The 12,777-nt window shown below is 39.0% G+C and overlaps 1 protein-coding gene across 1 annotated transcript; it reads right to left on the bottom strand.

Moving 5' to 3' along the window:
• Positions 1-6,807: 6,807 nt before the first annotated feature.
• Positions 6,808-10,035, bottom strand: rdh14a (retinol dehydrogenase 14a). The gene is made up of 2 exons (XM_053502991.1): positions 9,732-10,035; positions 6,808-7,744 (listed from the first exon to the last, which is right to left on the bottom strand). The coding sequence occupies exons 1-2, from the start codon at positions 9,978-9,980 to the stop codon at positions 7,127-7,129; spliced, it is 867 nt and encodes a 288-aa protein (XP_053358966.1). The 5' UTR covers positions 9,981-10,035; the 3' UTR covers positions 6,808-7,126.
• Positions 10,036-12,777: the final 2,742 nt, after the last annotated feature.

Below are 12,777 nucleotides of genomic sequence, written 5' to 3' on the forward strand. Positions count from 1 at the left end.
GTGAACAGAAGCATTTGAAGCTCAAGCACAGAAACAGCTTAATGTAGCACACTTCACACACACACACACACACACACACACACACACACACACACACACACACACACACACACACACAGAAAGTCAGGACCACCCAGGTGTCAGCGCAGTGTTTTCCCATAATTCCCGGTGTCAGCGCTCGCCGGTGTTCCCGGAGCCGCGCTCTCAATCTGCTACCAATTTCACTCGCTTGCTAATGCTATAATTCAGTGTGGAAATGAGACGGAGAACCGAGCTGGCAGCACCCAGACGACGCAACACACACTCCGCTACCACACGCACACACCCCACAGAAGGCGCAAATATAATGCAGCCGTCGAGTCGATGTGTTTAGCGTGTGTGATCTCACTCTGTGTGTGTGTGTGTGTAAGAGGATTTTAGAAAGACTTTTTCTTCAATGATTTCTTTACATCCAGAAATCATCGGTTCCTTTAGAGAACCAATGCAAGAACCTTAGAACCTTCCAATCCATAAAAACAACAGTTCTTCACATCCATGATCCACATTTTTTGGTGCACCAACAAACTAAAACACTCAGTCTACAGGTTCTTTAGGGAACCACTGGAAGGGTTCTCTTCTCAGGAGAACCTTTTCAGCCAGTGGTTCCTTCATTAAAATTATTTAGATAAAGAACATTTGTGCTTTGAAAATCTAGAACCATTACAAGTTCTTCGATCGTCGGTCTGATGGAATCATACAAGAGTGTCAGAAAGGTTGAGTAATCCACAGATCCACAGAAGAACTTAGTGATTAGACTAAACGGTAAAGACAAAAGAGAAAAATGATAAGAAACAAATAAGCAGAAAAGAGAAGAAGAAGAAGTGCATGAAGGGTGAGAACGAAAAAAATAAAAAGTTTCCCTCTCAGAAAAGGTTTCACATAGAACCTCATAAGACTGGACCAAGCACCAGCTGCTTTATGCAAATCGTCTAGATTTTACAAACAAAATAATTTAAGCGATAAGTTTTTACTGCACACTTTCTCAATGAGGTAAGAACCCAGTGCTTCAGAAGACGATTACAGAAATGGGAGAACCTGTCAGAAGAACCTGCTTGGGAAAATTCCATGGATTTGTTGGCCATGGAAGCCAACGTTCTGCTCATGGAGAACTTCATCATCAGCTTCACCTTTTTAGGAAAACAGCAACAACAACCTGAAGCATTTATTGATTCTTTGGAGGCATTTAAGGAGCCACTGACTTCTTAAAGGTTCTAGCAAAAACTTAGAACCATAGAGTGTTTCAGAATAAGATGCAAAGAAGTCTTAGATCCTGTTAAAGAGCCCACTGAGGAACTGGCAGGTTCTAAATGTGAGGATACACTGAGGGTCCTCATAAAGGGAGACGAGTAAGGGTTCTACATCAAAACTGTAACTTTTTGTGCTGCTTATAAGGGTTATGATTTTCACTTAAAGTGAAGTTTAATTTAAATGAAACCATCACCAGTAGGATGGAGGGATGGAGGGATGTTCATCAAGCACCACGCCCCTGTAAGACAAAAATAAGGATGTTTAAGTACTGCGGATAAAATCACTCACTTATCTAAAAGTTTTTTGCAGGAGGACACAGGACTTATTATCATTAATTTTTTGGTGTAATATGTTTTACATGCACACACAAACGCCAGATTTATATATTAAAAAAAGAAGAAAATAACCGTCTCCCTGAGTGGATCAGTAGCAGCAGCTTGTTTTTGATTTCTTTGATTCAGAGAAGTTTCCAGCGTCTCGGATTCGCTCGGATTCGTCTCGAGGGTGACGCTGATTATTTTTGAAGTAATTCTGACGTTAAAAAAAAAAGGGAAAATGTTTCAGTTTGGGGCTCGTTCACACCATCGGCATTCCAGAGTGACGTGTGAGAAAACCCAGCGGCGAACACAATCAGCGTTGCTACGTGCAACAAAAAAAGAAAAAGAAAAAAATCCTCCCGCTGGAAATGATCAAGTGTAGCGCTCTGTCGCTCGTTTCCCAGCCCTCAGAAATAGAAAAAAAAACAAGTTATCGTTCCTTTTAAGCTTTTCATCACTCTGCTTAATTACGGCACGTCACACTCCATTCCCCCGAACTCCGACACAGGTTTGATGTGTCTCTGCTTCGTGTCCCCTCGACAGAGAGTTCCACCGGGACGTTTCACGCGTTCAAGTGCTAAAACACACGTTGACCCCGCGTGTCACACCACTGAGAAGAGTGTATGTGTGTGTGTGTGTGTGTGTGTGTGTGGGGCGAGAAGAAATGCCTCCGAGAGATGAAGTGAGCGATCTGGAATGATGAGAGAGCTTTTACAAAACGCAGACGCTTTAATAAATCCGAGCCAGAGGAAAGATCTAATGCGGGACCGGATTAGCCGCGGCGTCGTCTTTCTAATCGTTAGCTCCTAAATCTGTACGGAAGGAGTGAAATGTTTAAGTTGTAAACTTTAAAGTTGGGAATTTATAAAGTATTTGTGAGAAGTTGCCGAGGCAGGAGTGTCGGTTCAGCCAGAAGTGAAACGTACCTTACTTTGGTAACCTCGAAAGTAAGGTACGAAAGTGTGTTCTTTGTGCGGTTTTGGAGTTGGCAGTTTTGCTAGCAGTTTAATCACTGAACCTTCGAGAAATTATTTAGCGTCTTAAAAAAAAAAAAGTTTCCCTGGTGCTTTTTAACTCCTCGGTATAAATATGAACTAAAGAACGTCTCATTAGCATCAGACCCAGGACGGAGGCGTGGTCTACAAAATGAGGGCGTGGCTATGCATAAGAAATTATTCAGATAGCGATACTGGATGCTGATTGGTTAGAAGAGGTTGATGATGAGGTTCTATGTCAGCAACAAATTGTGTGTGTGTGTGTGTGAGAGATATTTCAGACATAAAGACTTCGAACATGTCAAACATTTTCTCGTAACTGGTTTCACATCCAGAACACGTTCCTCTTATCGAGCATGACTGATCGACGGCACCAATTAAAACACACGCCGTCTACATGTCATCGAAAGTCATTTAACTCTGCGCCATCGCTAACAGCCTGAGCACTTCTCCTCCACACAACTGTCTGAAAACTTCAAACACACTCGAGTCAAACTCGGATTTTGTTCAGAAGCGATGTTTAAAAATGTTACTTTAACTCCAAGCAGGTCTACGGAGAGAGTTTGAACTCTCGGGCTCCGGAGCGTGTTGGATTAAACTGTAGATAAATACACGCTCCTGCTCCAGGAATCTGTCATCGCGGCGCTTTAAGTGCGATGTGCGACCGGCTCGAGCAGCTCTCGAGTTATCAGCCTCAATTTGGCAACTCTGCCTTTTTCATACTTTGGAAAATCTACACGTTTCCCATGAAGAGGTTCGAGCTTAAGCAATCATTTCCATGTGTGAGCGCCGTGCAATCCTGAGCGATAGCAAATCAAGAAGAAGAAGGAAAAAAAATGACCAGGTCGTGTCTGTTTCTGTAAAGCGTGAGAAATAATCACTGGGTCGAAAGACAGACCTCAGGTTTGAGGTGAACAACCCGGGCGTGTCCCAAACGCTGGCATGTGATACCAGCTTTTTTTTTTTTTTTTTTTTTAGAATAAAAAAGTCATGACCCCAATAAATTATCTTGTGTTCACAATTTTCTACCTCTTGGTCTCCATGTGTTATCTCATGGCCTCTGGATTCCATTTAGCAAAACGTATCATCATTGAAAAACAGTCTTGTGGCCTCAGTGTAGTCATTTGGTGCCTGAGATGTTCCCTCTCTCTCTCTCTTTTAGCCTCTCTGTTTTCTCCTGTGGTCTGCTTTCCCTCAATGTTTTATCTCTCGTTTGTATATATTATCTCATAAACATTATCTCATGCCCACTTGTCCCTGATATTTTACCTTGTAGCCTTGATATTTTATCTCAGGGCCTCAGTACATCATTTTGTGGCCTCTGTGGAATAATTATCTTCTGGCTTCTGGCTGACATTGTAACATAAGGCCTCAATTTATTATCTCATGGCCTCAATTTATTATCTTGTGGTTTCTGTACATTTATTATGATATGGTTAGAATATTTTGTATAATTTTGTAAAAAAAAAAAAAAAAAAAATTCTGTAGCATTGGTATTCTATTTCATTTTTAGTGGACTCTGTCTATTATATTGTGGCAATTTATACTATCTTGTGCCCTCAATATATGACCTCATTCCCCTAACTATATATTATCTTGTGCTCTTAGTAAATTACCTTTCGCCCCCAATATATTATCTTGTGGCCTCAATATATTATCTCATGGAGTCAATACTGTATATCCTTTCATGGCCTCCTCTCTCCCATAATATACTGTATTATCTTGTGGCCCCAATATGTTATCTCATGGCCTCAATTAATTATCTCATGGCCTCAATATATTAAGGCATGTCCTAAAAATATTTTCTTGTGCCCTAAATACTGTATAATAATAATCTTATTGCCTTGATATACCGTCTCATGGCCCTTAAAGTTTATTCAATGGTTTAATATACAGTATACTGTCCATACTGTATATTGTTATCTGGTGGCCTCCAGACATTATTCTTGTATTAAATTATTATCTTGTGTGATTTATGCTATCTCAAGACTTTGCTATTTTATTTTATTTAAACTTGTTCCTTCACCATGGTATCTTGTGACCTAGAAATATTATGTAATGGCCATGATGTGTTACCTTGTGGTTATGCAATATTATCTCATGAATGAGATAATTACCATAGATGATGCCACTTGCCCTCGATATATGATATCCTTCATATTTTATCTTATGGCCCTAATGTATTATGTCACTGCTTTCATATTTTATATTATGTCCTTTAGATATCTTGTGGCTCCGATGTGTTAACAATCTACTGAATTATCTCATTGTTTCCACTTTTTATCTTGTAAATCATGACCCTGCTATTCCATCTTATGGTTTTATTATATTCATTTGTAGACTTAATGGCCTCAATATATTATTTTATGGCCTCAGTATATTATTTTATTGCCTAAATATATATTATCTCAATATTATCTTAATATACTATACTGAGCTAGTTTATTATCTCACAGCCACGATATTTGTCCACGTTTCCTTTTATATTTCATCTTGTGGCCTCAGTATGTTATTTTGTGGCCTGTACATTTTACTTTATGGCTCCAATATTTGATCTCACGGCTTGAGTATGGTCACTGTTTATTATTAAAATAATATAAATATATAAAATAATGTTAAATATTCCACAAGACTAGCTTATCTGCATGAAACCGTATCAAGAGAAGTATACAGTAGACTTTTCCAGATTTTGTTGTTTGCAGAGATCTCAAAACAAAATGGGCAAAAAGAATGATTTACAATTTGTTTCTGCAGCTATTTAATATAATTAGAATTACAGCCTGAATGGAGGGTCTTGTGCAACAGTTAGCTCAGGAAGGAGTCATGTGTATTTACCCATAATGCCCCACAAGTGCTGATAATGGCTTCGGTTTAATGAATATAAAACCTCAAACTGTTGTGGATATTAATAGAGAGCATTCATAAAGTTTGTTTGTTGGTTCTTGGCGTCTGTCCTGCTCTATATAAATCCATCATCTCTCTCTCTCTCTCTCTCTCTCTCTCTCTCACCTTTACTCACTCCCAAACTTTTTTATCGCACAATTAAAGCCATTAAGGCGCTCACCATTGCTGCAATTTCCCTCATTGTGAAAACAAACAGCCCCGAGTGGGCGAGCGCTCAAGTCTGTCTCCGAGCTCTCTGACACGTGTGCTGGAAAAGGAAATCGCTTTGAAAAAATTTATTTCTTTGCTGTGGGCAAGAAAACGAATGCAGGTGGGGAGAACATTAGCGATGCTTTTGGGCAGGATTGAGAAAAAGAGAGAGAGAGAGAGAGAGAGAGAGAGAGAAGGCTAATCTTCATTTAACAAAACATTCCAGAGTAATTAGCGTGTGTGTATAAAGTACGTTATTGACCGCTGTCCCGGGTCATTAAGCTTCTCAGTGACCTCGGTTCGTTAACAATGAGGTTTATGATTCAGAGGAATAATAAGGAGCAATCAGTCTCACAGGAGAAATAATAATAAATACAACTAGAAATTCATTAGCTATCATTTATCACGCGGGTAAACAAATGCTCCAGCCCTTTTTAATGCCCTGTAGAAACAGAAAAAAAATTGTAACGTCCTTGGCTTTATAATGAAAAAGTCACATATTAGCAAAGGACCAAAGAAGTTAGCAAACATACAAAACATTTTTTTAGCCTACTAGCGTAGATTAGCCACACAAAAATACTAACTAACCTAACGTTTATATAAATTAGTTGTTTTTTTTACAGTCTTTTCTGCTTACCTCAGCCTGTGTACGGCTCTATACTTAGCCAACAGGAAGCTATTTTAGACTAAATATTTCTGTCTGTGGATGTTTAGCAGCTAGCGCTTAGCTGCTCTCGTTAGTCCGGGCCGCAGTGCAACGTGATCGGCACGAGGCTGTGGAGATTATTTATAATCCCGAGCACATGCAGTAATGATAATGATACTCTGACTGTAATAACCGAATAAATCACAGTAATAACACGGACATCCTGTAGAACGTCGTCTTGTCTCGACACGCCGCATTTCACTCTAGTGTTTCGCTTCTTTCCAATATTCTCTCTAATTTACGTGGTCGATGGTATTGGTCATGGTCGACATTGTATGTGTTAATTGTCTTGAAATTTGTCTGTATTTAAGGAAGAACCAACAGAAGGAAACTTTACATCACTTTTTTATTAGTATTCTTTTTTTAAGCAAATTTTTATAAATATTTCTAAAAACATATATATTTTTATATAATCTTTTCAGCTCAAAAGACATTTTTTGCATAATTCATGGCTGATTATGAAGTAAAAAAACAAACAAATTAACAAAAGGCCAGCCTTTGTCCATTAATAAGCTAAAAAATTTAATATAAAAAATCAACAGCTTTGCATCAATCTTTTGAGACGTTTAATAACTAAATTGAATATACTTGTCTTTTTTTCTTTTACTAGCACATTCCCTTTAATGTGTTGAAAAAATAATAAATTAGTAGTTTTTTTAGTTTGTTTTATTATTTGTTTATTGATTTATTTATCGGATGCACTATAATGTGGACAATATTTCCGTCGTCTACGTCGTGATGCCCACCATAACCTCGCTGATGTCCCACAGTTTTCTCGCCACGTCCTCGTCCGTGGCTTTAGGGAGCAGCTCCTGCTCCTGACAGTCGGCGAAACATTTCCCCCGAACCCCTTCGACGTCCGGGGAGCAGGCGAGATGAACCGGAGTCCTGGCTCCCTCCTCGGGTGATCTGAGCAGCGCCCAGGATGCCAGCCCGACCAGCGGTTTGGCCAGCAGGGGGATGGAGACGTGGCGTCCCAGGTTGGTCCTGACCATGCCGGGCGTGAGAGCGTTCACCGTCACGCCCGTGCCCTCCAGACGCCGACTCAGCTCCAGTGTGAACAGCAGGTTGGCCAGCTTACTCCGGCTGTACGCCGCCGCCGCGCCATAGCCGCGTTCGCTGTTCAGGTCGTCGAAGTTGATCTCGCCTCGTTTGTAGAGTCTGGAGGAGACGACGACGATGCGGCTGGGAGCCGAGCGCTTCAGCAGGTCCAGGAGCAGGTGGGTGAGGAGGAAGTGGCCCAGGTGGTTCACGCCGAACTGCATCTCGAAGCCGTCCTCGGTTCTGGAATACGGACATTGGTAGACCCCGGCGTTGTTGATGAGCACATCGAGTCTCGGCTCTTCCTGGAACGGAAATACACTTTCATTTAATTTCATTTCAGCGCATAAAATACTGTAAAAAAAAATGTAAATCGAGAATCTTTTTAAGCCTTTTTAGATTTTCTCAGATGTTCCAAAGGAAAAATTAAATTCTAGAACCTTATGTTAATAGTTTGTGTAAACCTATTCTGCATTTCTGCTTTTAGAAAGTTATATACAGCGGTACCTCGGCATAAGAACGTCCTGCTCCACGAATTTTTGCTCTAAGAGCTGAGATTTTGCAAATAAAAGCGCCTCAACATGCAAAGCATTTTCGGGATTCGGTGCATGTACACCCGGGAGCAATTTAAAACTTACTCACATCAGTGTACAGCCAAGCGAAGTGAGTTTACATATTTTTTGTGGGATTGTTTGCATTTTGTGTAAGATTTAGTGAAGACGTAGCACCATGGGTCTCAATAATATGATATTGGTTCTTGCACTCACTCCGGACATTCATTGACACTAGTGGCCACTGCCAGGTTCGTGGACATTAGTTACTGTACTTACTCTAACATGAGTCACTTTAAATAAGTCACTTTCAGGCATATTCGCACAACCCCTGGACATTTCTATTTATATTCAACTTCATTCCCACACGAAAAAATCCATAAACTCTATATTTTACAGCTGTTTTCCTTATTTCTCATATATTTTTTTAATTTTATATATTTTGTACTGTACAGTTATTTTATTCCTTTTTGGGTAAATTTACCTTCTATTTTCATATTTATTTCCTATTAATAGCCTTTTAAGGTCACAGGCAGCCGTCTAAGTATTTAACTGCATATTGTACTGTGTATGACTGTGTATGTGACAAATAAAATTTGAATTTAATGTTATCAAGGACAGAAGCGAGAAGAACACAGAGACTTCCAGTTTGGTTTTTAAAGCAGCCGGTGCCAAGAGGAATCATAAATTAATTAAATTTCTATTTATTTCATTTTTCATTTACATGTCTTTTCTAATTGTTTGACTGTTTTTATATACATTATTTATAAAAATATGATTATAGTGTTAAGTATAGTTTAAGACTGGATTTTTCTACAAGTCTTCCTGGGTCTTCAATAACTACCTGGACTCCATATTAACATCAATTTACATCAACTGTTATACTGAACTTCCAGCCTCCTAACACACAGTATGAGTGCAGATCATTTACTGCTTTCTGTTTCACCCAAATGAGGATGGGTTCCCTGTTGAGTCTGGTTCCTCTCAAGGTTTCTTCCTATTACCATCTCAGGGAGTTTTTCCTTGCCACTGTCGCCCTCGGCTTGCTCACCAGGGACAAACTGACCATTTTGATTCATACACATTCACATTCCATACAAACTTAAATAATTCTTTTGATTGTGTAAAGCTGCTTTGCGACAATGACAATTGTTAAAAGCGCTATACAAATAAAACTGAATTGAAATATAGTTACTATACAAATAATAAAAAAAAGGGTTTTGTGTGGCGTTGGTATGATAAATTCAACGTTTTAATTGTTTATTTATGTTTCATACATTGAAGGACCAGAAACCCGTCTGTCTGTTTGTCTGTTCAGCCACATTTGTCACAGCAAAACCGTCTGGACAGAATTTAATGAAACTTTTGTCAGTCCTTCGATCTCTGCCTGAAGTTTAACCTGCACCATAAGTGACATCTAAATGTTTAGTGAAATCTAAAGTAAAAGTTAATTTATGATTATTATTATTTTTTTTTTTGCCAGAGGCTGATCAGATTATTTATAACTTTTTAACAATTTCTACAAACTCTTAACCATCAAAGACACATACTTGGGTAATATTTTTGTTATATTATCTGCATGTTCATTTTTTTCTTGTGGGACATTGCGTTTCTTGCCGTAAGAACTCGGTTTAAATTCGTATCCCGAGGTTCCACTGTAATGGGTATTTACAACTATAAAGCACACGCTTATGTGACGTCACACAGGCTTGCTGGAGAAGGTGAGAGTTACGGAGGTGACCTTGTTGATCTGCTCGCAGAAGCTGCGCACGGAGCTCAGACACGCCAGGTCGAGCAGTCTGACCAGCACCTCCCCGCCCCCGGTCCCGGTCCCGGCCTGCACGCGGATCTCCTCGGCCGCGCGCTCGCCCCGCTCCCGGCTCCTGCACGCCATGATCACGCGCGCTCCCCGCCGCAGCAGCTCCGCCGCCGTCGCCCTTCCGATGCCGCTGTTCGCTCCGGTCACGATCACGGTCTTACCGCGCATCATCGCGCTGCTGGTCACGGCATCTGCTGTAAACACAACGGCAGCGTGACCGACCGACCGTGACGTCATCGCTGTTGCCGGAAGTAGAATCTCAGCAAAGACGAATGAGCGAAAGTACTGTTTTTTTTTTTTTTTGGCGTTAATTTTCGTACCTTATACTGGAGGTTGTTTTTGTTTTTACATGTTTAAAATAAATTATAAAAATTAGTAAATAAATAGAAGGGTTTCTTGACCCACAGAAACACGGAAGTCCTCTGGACCAATCGGATGCGTCCTTTTCATCCGGGTATTCTCACTAAGAGCCTCCTCTAATTCATTTATCATTCAGTTTATGATATGCCCAAATATGGGAATAAATGTAAAAAACAATATATAATCATTTATAAATAAATAAATAAAATTCATATAGAAAGATATTCCATCATTTTTAATTACATTATAAAGTGAGTTGTAATATGCTGATATTATTCATTAATAATTATTTTTGAATGTAAGTTATATAAATATTTAGTTTTCATTTGTTCTTATTTAAATGTTTAATATCAAGTTTCTAGTGTGAATTATTAAATTATTTCTCTCATAACAATCATATCAGGTCATACAGAAATACTCACCACATCTTATATAAAATCAGGACAAACATAATATTGTTAGATATTTTTCTATTGACTTTTTTTTTTAAATAATTTTCAATAAACCATTAATTTCTTGCAAACACTTAAATAAGATAAATTTCTTATAATAAAAACAGTTATTCTACTCAAACCTTTCAAAAACCAATTTACTACAGAGTAATATATATATATATATAATTTTATTTATGTGTATCAATGATTAAACTTTATATATTACAAAAGTTTAGACTGAAGTGAATCCCTGTACAGATGGCGCGACTAATCGGATCACGTGACCTACAGTATAAGCAGGTTTACCGCCATTAACGCCGTAACGCTGCTTAATTGACGTGAGTTGTCATTTTAGCAACAAATTATTAATCACTGAAAGTGCAAAGAGAGGAAAGAGACAGAGTTAAACAGAGCAAAGCAACAAGCAGAAGATGAATAAGCTGCAGATGAGTGTGAGTTACAATGTGTCGCTCCTTCAGATAGTGTGTGTGTGTGTGTGTGTAAGTGTGTGTGAGACAGAGAATGAGTGTGTATATTCTGTACGCATAGTAACTGTCAGGAGTTTAGGCACCCGTACTGATTAAAGTGGTTTTATGTGATTGTCTCCGATACCAAACACATCAGCACTATGCAGTAACACATCTGGAATCATGTGATGAATAAAGCAAGGATTCACAAACACTGATATTTTAGATTTTTTAAAACAGCCTGAACTTTTACGGAAACTCCTTAAGTACTGCTGAAAAATGATCCCATTCCTGAAGCTGGTCGAGAGAGTGTGTAAAGCTTTTATCAAAGTAAAAGGCGTCTGTTATCTGTGCGTGAATGACTTGTGTTGAGTTATGACAGAGTTGGATGTAACAATAACGTACAGGATGTGAACACGTGTGCACACAGCCTACTGTATTTTTCCATGGGTAGAGCTTTGATTTATACGCCACAATGTAAACTTTGTAAACGCGCACTCTTACCTAACTTTTGGTTGGAATCTACACTCTATTACAGTTAAATCAATAAAGATGCCAGACCAAGGGTTTTTCCTTTTATTTTTATTCGAAGGTCCGGGTTCGATTGCCGGCCAGCGCCCAAACCCCAGCAGCTGGGTGCAGTGCAGGTCCCAAGGCCAGATATGGGAGGGGTGCATCAGGAAAGTCATCTGGCGTAAAACCTGTGCCAAAGTGTTATGCGGAACGCATGGTGCTCTGTGGCGACGCCTCGATGGGAGCAGCTGAAAGAACAACAACAACAACTTCTTAAAAACAAATGTGATTGGATGCATCTAATGCAGATAGGAACTAAAGCTTTAGCTGAGATTTCTGGGGACCGCGGACACCATGGTAAGATCGGAACTTCTCTGTTCTTTTATTATTTATTGTTTTAAGTTGTTATTTAATTTTACATTTTTTAAATATGACAGTTGGTTACCTAGAGAAAAACAAGCAAGATGTCCCTCTGCAAAATTATAAAAATAAAAAATAAAATAAATAAATCAGACGGCACTTTGAACTTTACGTCACATTGTTGCTACTGTAGGTTAACAGCATGCATGGAGTAATGCTAATGGTAAAAATTCAGATAGTCTTGATGGGCAACAAAGCACACATTTATTTTTATATTCTATATTTATTAATTATTTTTTTAGAAATACAATTTCTGTTGTAAAACAATTATTATTATATTATTATATTTTTATTATACACACCACAGAATGCGTTCTGCTGCCATTTTGTTAGAGGCGGGCTGCCGCACAGGATTATGGGACATGTAGAACCCTTAACTACTAGCCAAGGGACGCCAGGGGAACAGTGGATTTCCTGGAAGCTACGTAACTGGTTTATATAAGTGTTCCTGCTCCATACAGTTCCATCGTTTTTTAGAAACCCATAAGCACCATGAACATTAAAAAAACTAAACTCGTATCATTTAGCGCTTTTTATTTAAACCATGATGTCAGTGTCCACAGTCACTGTTCCTGTAACACCCTGAAGTGATTTATTTCACTCACACTACAGTAATCTGATAACGATAACGATTACAGCCTTTATTATCCTTCGAACTACAGTTTATTGTTCAATTTGTGCTAATCCCTGTTGAGGAGCGGTTACTATGGAAACCATAACGAATCAGAGCGAGCACGTTAAAATAAACCTGCACTGCGGTCAGAGCTGCTGTTT

The sequence above is a fragment of the Clarias gariepinus genome, chromosome 8, assembly GCF_024256425.1.
Source record: "Clarias gariepinus isolate MV-2021 ecotype Netherlands chromosome 8, CGAR_prim_01v2, whole genome shotgun sequence".
Lineage (NCBI taxonomy): Eukaryota > Metazoa > Chordata > Actinopteri > Siluriformes > Clariidae > Clarias > Clarias gariepinus.

Bases quoted from the DNA above. Each gene is read 5' to 3' on its own strand.
- rdh14a (XM_053502991.1), bottom strand. From the start codon at position 9,980: ATGATGCGCGGTAAGACCGTGATCGTGACCGGAGCGAACAGCGGCATC. The intron at 7,745-9,731 runs GTCACCTCCGTA...TTTCCGTTCCAG, and splicing joins TCTGCGAGCAGATCAACAAG to GAAGAGCCGAGACTCGATGT.